Source organism: Semicossyphus pulcher, unplaced genomic scaffold, assembly GCF_022749685.1.
Source record: "Semicossyphus pulcher isolate SPU_LCO1_2020_fin unplaced genomic scaffold, fSemPul1.0.p SCAF_5, whole genome shotgun sequence".
NCBI classification, from domain to species: domain Eukaryota; kingdom Metazoa; phylum Chordata; class Actinopteri; order Labriformes; family Labridae; genus Semicossyphus; species Semicossyphus pulcher.
Window position 1 is genome coordinate 9,541,137 of NW_027211726.1, and position 17,288 is coordinate 9,558,424.

General features: G+C 42.6%; 1 protein-coding gene across 1 annotated transcript in view; it reads right to left on the reverse strand.

Moving 5' to 3' along the window:
- sdc2 (syndecan 2) overlaps window positions 1-5,164 on the reverse strand; it is a 56,132-nt gene extending 50,968 nt beyond the window's left edge. Inside the window, exon 1 of the mRNA XM_069681977.1 lies at window positions 4,742-5,164. Within this exon, the coding sequence (XP_069538078.1) occupies window positions 4,742-4,801 (60 nt within the window). The 5' untranslated portion in view covers window positions 4,802-5,164. The remainder of the gene's footprint in view (window positions 1-4,741) is intronic.
- Window positions 5,165-17,288: the final 12,124 nt, after the last annotated feature.

The following is a 17,288-nucleotide window of genomic DNA, read 5'->3' on the forward strand; positions in this document are numbered from 1 at the left end:
ATCTTGCCTGTGCTGGCCAAGAGATGTGGAGAAGCACAGAGGGGGAAAAAAACAACACGGGGGAGGCATGAGAGACCATGTGTGCGAATGTGTGTTTATCTACTTGTGCGTGTGTGCCTGCTCAGTGACAAAACAGGAGTTCATGCGTGGACACAGATGGATTCAGGGAAAAAAAACAAGAGAGAGAGAGAAGGGGGGGGTTGGGTTGGTGGTGTTGGTGCTTTCAGTGGTCCAGCAGCCCCTGCCTCCTGCCTTCTGTAGAGTCCATTAGTGATTGCATAATGCTTGGCAGACAGGGACCGGCACAGTGAATGCAACCCCCTGAAGGGTCGGACACCAGCGAGGGAGGTAGGAAAGAAAACTCGGCGTTCCCATGTGTGTCAGCGGAGGATTTATTAGAGAAATAAAAGAACAGCAGTGGGTTTTTCAGAGAATTGCATGCATGCAGGGGGAGCTGGTTGTGTGTTCAGTTTGAGGAATTCTAGGTTAATGCAAAATAAAAGAGCATCATTAAATATACAGCAGCAGAAGCTGCAGTCACAGCACAGCATCTGGCCTGTGTTTCTCTGTGGCACTACATCCATTCCTCTGCTCGTACCCTCTCACACTTTAAATTCTTTTACACCCTTTATTTTGACACTTTTATGCTCCCAAATTATTCCCGTGTCCCTTTACATTTCCTCCGCCTGCATGCAAAACGATGGGGAAATATTTTGTCCAGCAACTGCAGACATACATTTTACTTATTCATCATGAAGTTCATTGGATATTTAGTGCTTAAGACGGAGCATATTGCTTTTATCACCGGAGAATTGAGAGAAAATTTCCATGTCCTCACACCTCATTCAGGCGCTGAAAGCTTTGTGCTGTGAAACAAAACAAGCGAAGCGTCGCATTCAGTTCAGTAGCCTTGGAGAGGGTGTCGGGAGGATTACAAAAACATTAGGAGCAGGTGGAAATAACAGGCTTTCAGGATTCATAGAGCCTTCAAATAAAAAGGAAATAGTAGTGTGGGTTCCTGTTGCAGATGTGTTTGTGCGTGTTTGTCTGGATGAACTGGATTGCCTTAAGTTGACAGGAAGGTCAGCTTTTACATCTGTGCTGTTCATTTCATTACCAGCGAATCAGCAGATACTAAACTAACATTCAAGCCAGAAAATGAAACTGGAATACCGCTGTGGGAGCGAGATAATACAGCCCCAACAACACACAGCGTGCACCTTTCCCCTCCCTCCACAAGCCATCAAAGGCTTCGTGTATTAAACGCCTTGGCCTTTTCACCTGAGAAATGATACAAGGAGGGATTTCTCAGGCTTAGCGTGCCTTTCTTTTTACTATTTCAGGGTAGTTTATCAGCGATACGACCTCACTTGGCCTTTTTAATAAAAGACTGAGACAGCTTTCACCGTGCATCATCTTCATGAATGGAGTCGGGCCATAACGAAAGGCCAGGAGGAAAAAAATCAACAGATACGTGAAATCTTCCTTTTGTTGGCTCGAAATCTACGGCTGTTTATCTGTTGAATCAGACGATTCAATTAGTTGGTCTTTTATTTCTTTAAGTCCTGTATCAACCTTTAAGACATACGTTTATCAGTTTCCCAGAAGCCCCGGCGGCATAAAACATTTCAAACAGGCTACTTTCTAAGTTTCAAGTTGCAGCACCATCGTTTGTATTTATATCATCAAACAGGTTGCAGGGTGATCGTCAGCTAGTGAGCTAAAGCTAGCGACAGCTCGGCTCACAGCCCTCAAACCCACACAGAAGAGCTTTTAACGGGAAACTGCTAGGGATGCACCGATGCATCGGCTGAACATCGGAATCGCCCGATATCGGCCGTGTTGACAGACATCGGCAAATAAGGTGGCATGCGCCGATGGCAGTAGCCAATGTTTTTATTATTTAATAGGTATATAGTATATATAAATATATAGTTTTAAAAATATAATATAATATAAATCATCACTTATGGGCCTCTATACATGTGTGGTGGTGAGAGTATGTGCAGACCCTTGTGAGGGCTAGCGCAAAGCTAACCGGCGTTAGCATGCTAGCACAAAGCTAACTGGCGGATAGCATCCTAGCGCAAAGGTAACGGGCAGTTAGCATGCTAGCGCAACGGTAACCGGCGGTTAGCATGCTAGCACAAAGGTAACCGTGATGCTGTTGGTGTTAGCTCGGCGGGGTGGGCGTGTTCTCGCACGAGAGAGTGAGAGTGAGCTTCTGGTGACAAAGAGCCCAGGAGGAGGGGCCCAGTTTGAATGTGTTGTTGACAAAATGCAAGAAAAAATCCTACTTATTACACCTTTAATGTCCAGGTGAGTTGGTTTTGGAGAGAAGAAGACCTCTGAGGATAATTCAGCTCCTAATTAAGACGCCCAAGGGTCGTTTAGAGGCTCGGTTTGTAAAGTTTACAGCCTGCCATGTTGTTTCTCCTGCATTGCTTTGTGATGCTGCTGAGAAAAATAACTGATGTGCAGAGATTCAGCTGAAAAATACTACAGCCGAGGTCCAAGGTGTTCATTTGTCAACTTTCAGCCGACAGCTTTACAAAAACGCTTTGAAATTTAACAGATATTTGGTCGACTTTGAGTCCCTTTCTCCTTTCTATCTTTTTTCGCTTAACTCCACTTTTCCTCGACCGTCCTTTGAGGCCAGGCTCACTCCTTCCTCTGAAGTGATTCTCCTCAGTCCACCATCAGAGCACTCACAGCCCTTCTGTAAATCACAGATGCACAGGGAGGTGAACAACACCCACGCTTCCCACCAAAAACATGACACAAATTACAGACCGCAACATCTGGTGAGTGGCCTGCGCCGATACGCGGCGTACACAAACTCCTCCTCCTCGTTCCACAAAAGTTCTGGAAAGATGAGGAGCTCCACATCCTCTTTGTTGATCTCATATTGATTGATATGATAAGAACACATCTGCACAACAGCGTTCCCCTTCAACTAGAGGCTTGGACATGTGCACTGACCTCACATGTTGCACTCCTGTCAAAGCATTACTAGCTTAGTTAGCCGGCGAGCAGACAAGCCAACTAAAGAGTCAGGAACAATAATGATTTCACATCCATTTTATATGACAGTATAAAGCCGTGGGAGAGTGAAAAAAATCCGTTCAGTGATGAAATAATTACTTTTGAGAGCCAGGAGCTTTGGGTTTTATCCGAAACTTTTCAAAAGCCGCTGAGAGTTAAAACTGTCCCCCTGTGATGTGATGGAGTAATTAAAACACAGGCAGATGTGCCTACAGCAGGTTCTCAACCACTTGTCAACACCAGAGCCGATATTGAGAATCAATGTCACGTGTCAACGTCCAGTGAGGCCTTCAGGGGACGCTAATAAAGCAGAGGCAGGTATTGATTAAGTTAAAATTTGTGTGTCTGTGTGTGTTGGATTTGTCTGCGTAAAGGCATAGATGATGTTGGTGGCACGTGCCAATCCCGCCCGAATTCTGGAAATAGTTTGCCTCAGATTTTACCAAATTAAGTGGATATTTTTAAGTTGCTAAAGTCGGTAAATTTTGTGCCAGAAATTTCTGGTTCGCTCAGTGTATTTAAGTTTTAAGGACCTAACCTTTGTGTGTGGATTCACAGCCATGGAGTAAACATAATAGAAAACATGTGAGAACTGTACCCACGAGGGTGACCTCATGCAAAACAATGAGTCATTAAAACAACAGTGTCTGAATCAGCTAATTGGACAAGCGGCTCCAACAGAGGAGGAGGCACAGCGCCAAGCGACAAGTCACAACCCACAGAGAAACAACAGGAGGGGACAATAATGACAGGGGCAGCACATGAAAGTGCCAAAATCTGTCATTCCCACAACCCGGCCAATTTGCAGGGCGATGCACACTCAGCTAACGGTGACATGAAGCTGGATCAACAGCAGGGATGAAAGATGATCTTTGAGTTTAAAATGAGACCATCAAAAGAAGAATGGAGAGTAAAAGTAAGGAGCCATATTTGTGCAAATGTCACATCCACTCATGGATCCACACAGGAAGAAGAAAACAAAGATTTATCTGTCTAGTGAGCTGCATGATTCAAATAATGATGACATTTACTCAATAATGCATCCATTTCAGCGAGCATTGACCTGCACTGATGCCATAGGAATCAACAAATCACTGAAAAACAGCTTAACTACTGTCACTGAGCTGCTTTGTGAAGGCTAATAGTCAGTGTGGTGATCCTATCCTTCATTTTAAGTGTCACAAAGTCTGTAACATTCCCACTTTATGTTATATTTCTGAGGGGTCCATCTAAAAGGTGTCATTATCAGCAGTGATTCATAGTTTAAGCAAAGCAGGTCCGTTAAAAGTATCACTCCAGGTTAAAACACGGAATAACTGACGCTGAACACCTAAAGGCAAGCAGTGAGAGAAGTACCTTGACTTTTTTCAGTATGCTTTATAATATAAACAAAACTGCTATATGCTAAGACTAGTGCAAAGTGGCAGCAATGGGCCTGTCATACAGACAGAGTCAATGGACAAACAGTCTGACTACTCGGTAAACTACAAATTAAACGGCTTTCAGTGTTTGTTCCGTCATATTAAAGCAGCATTCGCCATTAAATGACTTAAACAAACGTGGAAACCAGCAAACGGGTCGAGGTTTTTCCTCGAACAAACTACAAAAATAAGCAGCGAGTGGACCATACGTGGACTTTAGTTCTCCCCCCACAGCTATCACCCCGTTTTTTAAGTTTGCTTTCCAGAAAACTTACCCTTTCCCCGGAGAGGAAGACGGTCAGCGCGAGGGTCAAAAGTATCCAAACGTTCCTCATTATTCCTCTTTATCAATCAAAACCGCGTTGTTACGAGCGAAATGTCAAATCTGTTCCCCTCGTCTTCTTCTCCTCTCTCGCTTTCCTTCCTTGCACCCTTCGCTCACAACTCCTGCCGCTTCTCTCTCTCAGGAGTGGGATCCCACCGGATACGTGTTGCGTTTTGGTAATTCCTCCCCCCCTTCTCTCTCTCTAGGCACTTCTTTTTCCCCCCCTGTGTAAATCGCACAAACTATATACAAATAAAGCACGGTTTAATTGCAAAGTGGTCCTCGCGCCTTGTGTGAGTGAAATCCGCACGAGACACCTAGCTCGCTCTCCTCTCCTCTCTCCCTCAGCGCTCACTTGAAATAACGAGGACAAAGTAAGTAAGGCACGAGCACGACTGACGCTCTGCTGAGTGCGTGCGCTCCTTACGGCCATGTCACCGCGAGACGGAGGGAGAACTTGCGACAAAGTGGCGAAAAGGGAAGCCAATAATCAGGCAGCAATCAAAACAAACCAATTGCGTCGTATATTGACGCACAATAACTCATTATAAAAATGACTATAGATTATTGTATTCTCCTTCCACTGGGAGATTGGATAACAGACTGCGCGAGGAAAAGCCTCACAGCTAATTGAACCATTTATCTCCACGTCTGGATAATGATCATTAATTGCACCCTAATGAGGATTCCGCAAGATAATTCAATCACTGCACTAAATTACAATCAAGCCTCGCGTTTACAGTGCATCAATATTATGAACACATCCAGATTAGTCTTTTGTTTGCTGCTGCATTTCTGCACGTAATGTTATAATAGCGTCACCTTTTATGTATGAATGCACCACAAAACATCCTGTTAGAAACACATCACACAAAAGAGATGGAATTGAACACTAAGAGGTGTTAAATTGGCACTAGCTCCCAGCCTCACTAATTTCAGCCATTTATGGGCAAAGTCTCCCCCTGCTGGTGGAAAATCATAACTTTATCTTTATCATTATCTACAGAAGTGAGCTAAAAACTTGAATATAATTGTCTTGTAAAAGAGTTTAAACCTGCTTTAAATTAAATCAAATGTAAGTCTTTATAATGTTTGTATTTACATTTGCACTCTCTTCATTACCTCATCACCTCATACCTCAAAGTGACATCTCTCTCTCTCTCAATCTAAATGACCGTCCTCTGCCCATCTTTAATCTCTGCTCCAGGGTTTCTACAAAATCAGAGGTCACATTTTGATGTTTTTTTTAAGCAAATGTTTAGGGAAACTAGAATGTGACTCACAGCTGGCTCCAGCTGTGTCACTGCAAGTGGTCAGAGGACGACAGCGATTCAATCTTCAAATGTCCTGTACAGTCATGTTTAATCCAATGCTTAGAAAACTCTGCACATCTGCGTTTTTATGTTTTTTATTAAAAGCAGGTATTTCTGTCCAGGTCCTGTTGAAGCAATTTTGAAAAACCATATTCATCTTGTGTGTTAACAGTATGTATTCTGGTAACAGTGTGTTTAAAATCATATGCTTTAAAGCTTACAATGATTATTTGTGCCATTTTTTGAAAATCTGTTCTGCCTCCGTCTTAACAGTGTCAGACTCCTGGATAAGCAGTCCTGACTGAGTCAGACTCCTCAGCAGGAACCAGCCACAAGCAGCTGGATGCGTCTCTATTAAGCAGCTTTCCCACTGGTCAAAAAACCCGCTAACACCCGCTAACACCCGGCTATTTTGCTTAATGGGAACAGCTACAGTCTGCGTTCAGATTACGCTGCAGTAGACCCGGGTAATTATCACCTCGGCTCCGATTGGCATTGATGGGAACACCAAACCTGTGTCGACACGTTCATCTCCGCCCCCTTTCCTGCGCGATGCTATGCTCCGTCTGACTCCCAACTTAGACCTTTAACATTTTTGAGAGTTTTAAATTAAGTGTCAAGTCAGGGGGGGATCAGGCCTCATCCTGGCCTGTGACCTTTTAGACACAACACTCCAAAGAAACTTCAGAGTTGGAAGTTTAATATCTTATAACATCTGTCTATAAATCCCTTTTTCTTCACGAAGCTGTTTTAAAAAACAATTAAAAGACTTTTGAAGTGAACACACATACACATTAATGCTTCCCGGTTTGTAAAATGAAGCCTGAATATACAAACTTTTAAATTTGCAGGTAAGAACTATTTCATAGTAATGATGTCACTTAGGGAATACCCTTAGAAAGATATTCAGCACATAATAAGATGTTAAACATGTGTGACTAATGCATAATTTGAGAGGCAATTTTGTAATTATCCACTTTATTTAAAGGTGTGATTTTTCCACAAAGCCACTTTGTAATGGTCTGCTGAGAACACCTTTGCGAGCACAATCTTCCACCGTGCAGTCAAACTTCCAGCTCACTAGAATCCATTCAGAACACTGGAAAACAGCATTATCCCAGAACCTTTTGAAACCCACTAATCCCACCCGCTAACAGTCTACCCTTTGTGCACAGTAAACCCCAAAACTCTCCTGATCACAAGGACTGCCAAACTGGATTCCTGAGGCTCTGTTTAGCCACACATACACAGCAAGTCAGGGCTGAATACACACGGGGACCCCCTTCAAAATAAAGGCCAAAGAACATATAGATGTGTGTTTTACAGAATGAGTATGGAGTTGACTGGGTGATGCTGTCTCACAACTCGTGATTGAAATGTGAATACTCTACTTCTACTTGTTATTTTTTACAGCAAAGAAAAGTTTTGAAACCCAGCATTTCAGTTTCAGGGACAAATTCAAGTGGAAGTGGAGATATCAGGTAAGAGGATGCTCTGATGAGAGTTGGAATCACACTGCATTTACTGATGAAGAAAAGACTTCTTTTTAGTCATTCAATTTTAAATACACAAAGGTATCCAAATGGTAACTCTGTATAGTGAAACAAATAGGTAAGTACTCAATGCTTTCTTGCCGAGAGTTAGATGAGAACGCTCTCAATTATTTGGTAGATTTGTAGCTTTAAAGTTGTAATCTCGAAGATCTCAGGTTTGTTCTCTTTGGCGGCACCTGTGGAGATAAACGGTAATTGCGGGAGCGATATCCAGACTGTGCTGCATGTGTGACGTTGACGGTTGGCTCCGTTTGTAACTCTTGATTTTCCTCGCTGACGGTCGCTTTCCTTTTTAGACTGTTTGCCTTCATCTGAGCGTCGAATTTGTAGATTACTGTTTACTCGCAACACTTGCAGAGACCGGAAAAGCAGCGATAGATAGTGACTTAACAGAAATGTATTTACATGACTTTCATTACTTTACATGACTTTGAAGTAAGTATTATGTATTTTTTTAGCTTAGCATAAAGACTGAAAACAGGGGCAAACGGATAGCATGCCTCTGTCCAAAGTCCACCTATTAGCATTTATTTTCTTTTTTTTAAAGATTATTTCTTTGGCCTTTTGTGATAGAGGACAGTGGACAGTGTCGGAGGCAGGGGAAGAGGGAGTGAGGGATGGCACGCGGCAAAGGGCTGAGGTTGGGAGTTGAACCACGGGCCGCCACATCGAGGACTAAAGCCTCTATATATGGTCGTCGATGTAACCTCTGAGCTAAACCGGCACCCCTATTAGCATTTCTAAAGGTCACCACACGTTATATTGTGCCTGTTCTATCTGTACAAACATGGACGTGTAAATACAAAACACTTTCTACAGCGGTTTATGCACAGGACCTTTGTGCTGGTTGCTTCAGAACTACGTGAAATGATCATAACTTTGCTTTGGAGGTGTTGGCAGGTGGGTTTTGTCGCCTTTGCTAGCTGTTTTTGGTCTGCCTGCTAAGCTAAGCTAACAGGATGCAAGCCCCAGCCTCGGATTTCAACTTGAGACTGGTATCGATCGTCTCACTGAATTCTCGGAAAGAATCAAATAAGCACATTTCCATTTATTTAAGGTTGTAGTTAAGGTTACTTATCCTGTAATTCATATTGACTACAGATGTAGACATTGCTCCAAAGCAAACACCTCTTTAACGATTCACTCAGGCCAGGGATAAAGATGTATCAACTAATAAGGCACTTCACTCCCTCAAGTACTGACTGTTTGCAAGGTATTCACTTATTGTGCTAAGGGAAGACGAGGAGGAAAACGTAGGCAGAGACAGAGCAGCAAATTCAAAGTAGCAACTGTGGGACAAAGACAAGACAGCAGAAGAAGAGTGGAGAAAGCAACAGGTCGTGTTTGATCTAAAAATGATTCCAGCTAGACTTGGATTAAAAAAGGGAGTACTTGACTTAATCGTTTCTAGTTTGGAAAGGTTTTTATTTAAACCAAGAGCACTTCTTTTTTTTTTTATAAATTAAAACTATTTATGAACCATCCCCCATCCTAATGCATGAACTTCCCATGCCTCCTCCTCCTCCTCCTCCTCCTCCTCCTCAGAAGGCTTAACTCTACTCCTGGTGTCCCAGATTACGCAGCCAATTAGGGCGAAGGCAAAGTCCCTTCTGCTACCAAGCCTGCCTAGAGAGCAGTGTGTGTGTGAGACAGTGTGTGTGTGATTGTGGCACCAGTTATTGTCAGCCTGTTGTGAGGCAGCACAAGGACACAGAATTAGTAGGTCTGATGGGAAGCCTTCAAGAATCTAAACTATAAAAACAGGTGAACACTGATGGGGATGACAGACCGCATGAAGCGTGTATGATTGTATTTCCCAAACGCACATTATTTGAATTGAATAATGCATGCAACTCCTTCATTTTCATACACGAATTGCTTTCTTCCAGACGGTATTGAGAGCGCAGACCTTCAAAAGTTGTCATGGATTTCATTATATTTTATTCACCAGCTGGCAAATAAGACACTGATTTAAAATTCAGCAAATCCCAAAAAACATGGAGGGTGTGATGACAGTCCAGGGAGGTGCTACTGAAAGGCAGAATGCTGCTCCCCTCACTCTCTGTTTTTGACCCTGTTAGCTGTGCTGAGGAATGTATTTGCACACAAGATATGTGCCACTCTCTCACACACACACACACACACACACACATACACACACACATGATGCAAGTCACTCAGTGTCTGAGGTCTCTGCCTCTGTGGCGGCTGCAGAGTTTCTAGCGATCACTTGTGTGGTGATGCCATATCTGGTAATGCCTGTCGACTTGGGTCCAGTGAAGGACGACCTGCTACCTCCAACACGTGTGACAGGGTGATCCTCGCCGTTGTTAACATAACTCCTCAGTTCGTGGTCATCTTCTTCGTCTTCGCTGTTGTCTTTGGTTTCTCCGTGGGGTATCAGGGTGCTGCGGCTGAACTGAGTCGATGGTTTGCCAAGAATCCCAAAACTGATTTAATAAATAAATGAAGAGAGAGAAAAGTTGGATTAAGTTTTGTTTTCTTCACAAAGTCATTTTTTATAAATATAACATAAAAATTATTTCATAAGAATTTGGTTAAAATAACACATTTTGATTTTTGAACAGTATTAAATCGAAATGATATTGATGGCTGATCTGTGACTGTGAGCGCCCGCCCCTTTTGTATTTAGCTTGCCAAAAAATGTATCCAGTCTGAATCAAACAACCAATCAGGGTTAGCTTTCCACATAACGAGCCAATCACAGCGACTCTGTACAAACTCAGGGAGAGGTTGTGTCAGTCAGGAGCTGTGGCGGTAAATTTCCTGTACCTCCTTTGCTGACAGCGGCGTATACGGCTAAAGAAGCAGAAAGAAGGAAGGAAAAAGCTACAAAGAGAGCCCTGAATAAAAAGAGGGATCAGACGAGAGGGAGTGTAAGAGGTCGCTCTGTTCCTTATTGACAGGTAACGGTAGCTCTTATGGTAACAGCTAGCGGTAAAAAGGTGGTCCACACCAAGAATCATAACTATCACCATAACTTTTGTAGTATTTGAACATTTTGCAGCAACAAAGTGAACTTTTTGGAATGAACAGCATCTCTCCTCTCTCTCTCTCTGCACGGCACAAATCAGTGCATCAAAATGCACGTGCATGTTTGGTGTAGCGGAGTGATACAGAGAGGGAGAAGGTTTTTAACATTGAAATGTTCATGTTGCTCACTGCCACTTTTCATAAAAATAGGTCTTCAAAAGTGATTCAAGGGAAGATACTGATTCGAATGATCAAATCGATCAGTTAAAACCAGATGCTTTCATTATCACATCTGGGAGTCACTGAAATTCCTAAATATTATAACATTTTTCTCCCCCCCTAGTTTTCCCAAATCACTTCATGTCCCCAAATAACATCATCTCACACAAGTTTTTCCTGGTACTGCAGCAGTGAACCAGTTTAATCATTTCCTTGAATAAAACAAACCCCCTCCTCCTGGCTGCTCCATGTGACGTTTTCCATTATCTTTTACCCCACCTGACATCGGCCAGCTGCTGGTTGAGCTCCTCCGTCAGAGCCTCGGTGTCACAGCGCCCGGCCGGCAGCGGGCTCAGCCTCCTGGCCCGGCTGCTGAGGAACAGATGGGGTGAAAGTTCTTTGGGCGAGGGCAGCAGGGACACCATCAGCGGGGATCGCTGATTAACTACAGTGCTGAGGGGTGGATGCCTGTGGGATGTTCTGGGGAGAAGAGTCAGATCAAAAAGCAAGGCTGGAACAAATTGTTTTAAACTGTGGAAGCCCTGAGAGGCAAGTGATTAAAAAAACAGGTGATATAAGACAGACAGTTTAGAATAAAGTCTTTGGCCCGGGTTTTGTGTTCCCATCATTGCCGATCGGAGCCGAGGCGATCATTACCCGGGTCTACCGCAGAGTCATTTGACCCGGGTCTGAATGCAGAATGGAGCCTGTCCCACTAAGCAAAAAAGCTGCGGGTTTTTTGACCAGTGGGAAAGCTGCTTTTGAAACCAGGTGAAAAAAATATATACTGTTTTATCAATGTGCAACAATATTCAATGCTCTAAATAAGACGTTTCCTTCAAGGTAATGTAGAATGTATGCATGAGATTTAGCCAAATAAAGCCATTACAGTAATTTAACACAATTTGCTAACACACAAAATGCAGTACGATGTGTACACGGTGCATGGAGGGATTAAATCTCATCTGGAATCCATTTATATTTTTAGCCCTATTCAGAACATGGGGTAGTTATGCACGTCAGCCTCTTGTGGCAGAAATTAGTATAACAATTACAGACACTTACAAAAACGATACTAAAGATTTTTTTCCACCGGTTATCACAAATAAAAAAAATAAAGGAACCTAGAAAAAATTATTATCTAACCGAGTGGTTCCCAAGCTGGGGTCCAGGCCCCCCTTAGGGGGGCGCCAAAGATCGCTGGGGGTGCTGTGGAGGCTTTGTCAGCACTGAGATTGTCAAGATTAGATTTGCAGGTTAAATATTAAAAAATATGCTCATCCATACATACACACATGTATGCATACAGATATATTTTTTGACATACATTTACACATGCATGCAGAAATGCCTACATCCACATATTTGAACTGAACTAAATTGAACTAAAAGGGATGTTTATTATAATAACTAAAGCTAACTTTGATAAACTAAAATGACAAAGAACTACAGGCTGATTGGTGTTAATTTTTGCCAATAAAGATTTGGAATGAAACACTTTATTGTTTTGGTGTACGGGTGTGCAGGGTTGGGAACCACTGTTCTAACCTTTTTGTTCACTTTTTCTTGGGTCATAAAGACAGGAGCCAAAATTACATTCATCAGACGAAGAAAATAGATCAGCAGATTCTTTTTTCTCATTTGCCTCTCGGGGCTTCCGTACTGAACACCATAGGGAAACGTGCAGGTTAAAAAAAGTTAAATTAAGTAAACAAATATGTACAAATATCTCTTCAATTATTTTTTTCATACCCAACAAGGTAAACGTTTAATCTTATACTACAAAAAAATGTGTCTATATGGTCGTTCATGCTCGCTCAGACAGCAGCTGTACAAGCACCAGGAGACATTCCTCATATATTCCATTTGGTCATACATACCTATAGTATTCATGGTGAAACATTAAACAAATATCCAGAACTAATTCATCAGGAAGGCTGCTATGGTCACCAAATTGTCAAGATGCAGGTGCTACATCATAACTAATAATATTATTGTAGTCTGATGTTTGTTTTATCACAGGCTTTTATTTGTCTGCGAGGCAGCTGGAAGCGCTGCTGAATCTAGTCCAAGTCATGTCATGAACATCCAGCCTCTGAAGGAGAGCAAGCCTCGAGCCCAGCTTTGGATTGTTTGGTCTCAACCTGACAGCAGGGGGAAAAAAGCACCGGCGCCTCTGACAGCTTACACAACTCGAGTCAGACACAGCAGAGCAACATAAAACAGGCTGTCAGACACACAGAGCCACAAATCTGTCTCCATCAATCATATCCCAGTGTCAGGTCTGACATGATATCCATCAGACGCTGACAGCCACACTGCCTGAGCTATTAAGTTATTTACTTTAGACTGTGTTGAATCAGGGTCAGACTGGTTTACATATTGATCCTCATGAAATACATGCTAGGAGTTAAAGCAGCTCTAATCAGTATTGACAATTGTTTACATGACTCTTTTCTATTTGAAAGTCGTTGCTGGTGTTGATGAATCCAAAGATAAATATTTCCTGTGGTTACCGACAGCTGTATGCAGCTTTCTTCAGTCGTTTAGCTTACTGTGCTGGTTTTCAGACTTGACTGATTTAGTTCAGAGTCACCAACATGTAGCAACAAAATGTCAACTAGCTGATACACACAGTGTAGCATCTAGCAGCTAAAACGTTGCTCGCCTAAAGCAGTGTTTCTGTTGGCTAAATACAAGGTCACAGTCCCTTTACTTGAGGAAGAAATTAACTAAAACCACAACTGGTTTTGTGAAATTGTCACTGAATTGAGTTTTTAATGAGGTGCAAAGCAGAGACGCTGGTTTAGCTCAGTTGGTAGAGCAGGCACCCCATAGCCCTTGACGCACTGATCGCAGGTTCGACTCTCGATCTGCCTACCATTTGGTACGTGTCATCACTCACTCTCTCCTCCCCACACTTCCTGTCTCTCTTCAGCTGTCATATAAATACAAGGCAAAAGGTTAATAAAAAATGAATGCTTGCAAGAGTTAGACAGAGGGTTGCATTCTCAAACTGGCCTTGAGGGCGAGATATTTCTTATGGGCAATAAAAAATATGGAGTATAATTTCACAAAGATCTTAATACTACTGAAAAAAAGAGGCATTAAGTAATGTTAGTAACCTCAGCCCAACCTTTACCTCATGTTAACATACCGGTGCTTGAGCGTGTGATTACGTCCCGTCTCCTTGAGGTCAGCTTCTCCCGTCTTCACTGAACCGTCATCAGTAGAGGAGGTCATTCCCGAGTAACCCCCGTTCCTCACTGCTGCGTTAAAGGCGTCGGAGTATAAAAGACGCCCCACCTCCTCTTGGATGTCCTTCAGGTCCTTCCTGCTGAACGTCACCCAGGCCACATAGCAGAAGAAGCTGTACAAACACTACAAACAGAGAGTAAAGAGTGTCACCTATGGTTTTTAATACTCAAATAAATCCTTTCCTTAATTAATTTGACAGTTAGAAAACCCTCCGTTATGTTCATAGCCTCTTTGAAAGAACATTCCCTTCTTTGTGACTAAAAACCCAGGCAACCACTTGTTCCTCTGTGTTTCTAAAAGGTCACAAGCGAAAGGTCACATACAGAGCAGGCAATAAGCCGCTGATGTTAGCGTGATCTTTCTCTCCGTGTCCACCCACCTGGCTAAATACTGGAGGGAGCCTGTCAAAGCAAAGCACCTGTGTTGAGTCAACAGTCTCCTCCCGCTAACTTATTCATTAAGGCCACCAGGCAAAGCCAGCACTCAATGTCGTCCTGTTCTGCTCACTGTATTCACAGATGGTGCAGTGGCCTTCGCTCTGACCGGCTGAAGGCTCGACTTTTCAGCGCGGATGACGAAATACAGTCTCAAATGTTTTGCGAGGAAAGACATTTCAGGTCATTAGCGAGTCAAATTAATCAAGTGTGGAGAGGGTAAAGGGACAAATTAGACTCACTAATCAGTTCCTTACATTTAGAATAACCTCAGACACATTCTACAACAGGTGGTTGCACTTACTGCATGTAGCAGCCATTCTGTACTGTTTGACGACGTCCGGCCCCTAGAAAAAACACAGGAGACTGACCTTTATTCAATCAGACGTGATAACTTCCACACTGGGTCTTTGCTCAGCTTATTTTAGCTCAGAATCAGGAAGCTGCATGACTACATTTCTAGCAGATAGCTCCTTTATATTTCAACGGTACGTCACTTTAGTGAGAGCAAAGCTTTTTCAGACCTGAGACTATTAGACGCTTCCTTTACTCTGAGCTTGAGTGACAGCTGAGCGTCTGCAATGGCTGTTTTGTCTCTTGGGACAACATTAACTGCTGCTGCAATGCTACAAATATTGCCTTCTCTCCCTAACAACTAAACGTGAGAAAATACTTACTTGCGATACGATGTCTGTTGATGCTTTTCTATCTCCAGATCCATGATGAGGCTGAAGTAGCAGGCAGCCAGCTTTCTTTGAGCTATCCCCTTTTTGGCCAACGCTTTGGCCATCATCTGGCGCTCTGTGATGAAGTCACTGGCATGTATGTATGTAAGACAAGGAATGAGGAAAGAGAAGAACAGGAGGAAAATTAAAGACGGAAAACCATAAAGAAATCACAAATACAACAGCAGTAATCACTGGCCTGTAAGAGACAGTACTCTTCCATTCTTAGCATACTTACGCCATTAGAGGATTGGATTTATTCTTCAGAGACTCGTGTTCAAAGAAACAAGAGAGATAAAGGAGAAGGGCAGTCAGGACCTCATCAAGCTCTTTACTCCTGAACAAAGACAAACAATGTTTATTAGTGTTGGACTTGTCTTGTCATATTTATGTTCAACATTGACTTTGTGTTCCTTACTTCAACAGTGCCAAGAAGCAGAAAGGAATGGGAAGCAAATAGTTCTCCTGCAGCAAACTGACAGCCACCTCTACACAACAGAGAGCTTTGTCACAACAGGGTCAAAGGTCATCTAGCACTCACTGTAGAAATATTTAATTCTCTGGATAAATGCTTTCACAATGGCTAAAGAGAAAATTTTAGTATTATACATTTAATGCAGGGATTTCTCTTACATTTTGAAACTATGAAATGAAATGCATATTACATGCGTGCAATACCCAAGCTATCGCAAAGCAATTCTAAATTCCTGCATGCTCTTAGAGACAGAAGCTGACTCACGCCATCATGCAGTTTCAACAACAAATTGACACTTACGTTTAACATCATCAGTGGTGACGTGTTCCCCTTGCCTCTTCATCACTGAGGACCTGTAAGCGTTCAGATGAGCGGGGCTCAGCACCTTTCTAATGCTTTGGCGCCCTCTATGGTTCGATGTACAGACATCAGCCAACCTGTGGAAACGGCAGTGATCAGCATGTGCAGGTTAGTCCCCTGAGTGTGAGAAGAAACTACACTTCATGTGAAGTGTATTTACGAAAATAGTTTATTATAGAGCTAGCTACATTACTTCTGCTTGTTGTTTAGGCATTACCACGGTTTAATAACGTGTTGAAAGACTTTTGTAAGCTGCTTGTTGGGAAAAGGCCTAACTCACCACTGTGACCGCAGCTGAAGCTCTTTGAAATTAACATTGGCTTTCTTCTTTCCCCTCGAAACACCTTCCTCTGCTGGATTAGAGCTGGTAAAGGGGGGAAATGTTCCCTGTTATAATTAAATAACGCCATGTGGCTATTAGCAGATGCAGTATGCTAGCAACTGGTAATAAGGACCGTCCCCTTACCTGACAAACTCCACTGTTTCTGCCTCATCATTCCACACCCAGCGGCCTGGAGGAGGCACACTCACCTGAAAGGTATTCCTCTGTTGTCAGCCTGAACTTTTAATGCGTGACTTTAACATAAATTGTCAATATTTATTATTTATTTTACTAATAAGATACTTGGGCATTTGAAGTTAAGTTTTTAGTTTTTGTCTACTTACGTTTCTTATCTCGGGATAGTTCGGCATTTCTGTAAACAAAAATGTTCTACACATTAGCTCATGCTCTTTTCTGAGTGCCGGTTGCTAATGTTAGGCACTGTATCCAGGCAACAGCCAATGAGGAAGAAGCTGGCGCCATGAGGCATTTGTACGTGTCGCTTTTAAATTCTATCGACATTTGTATCTCCTTTTCTTGGGTTCCGGGGGTCCCGACGTCCTCTTAAACCGCTCAAAAATAACATTTTTTATCACATTGACTTTGTTTTTATTTTATGAAAGTAATATGTAAACACTTTCCTGTACAGAAAAAGACACATTACTTGTGTTTAGTGTCTTAGAAATCTCAGCTGTAAAAAAAAGTTTGAATACAACAGATATCTAATACTCTGGTCGTTGACGGAAGATCCAAAATGACGTTTTTGGTCCATTTGTACGTGCTTTTTGTAGAAGGTTTCATTAAACTTCAGTTATTCGCCAGCACCTAGCTGTAGACTGATAAC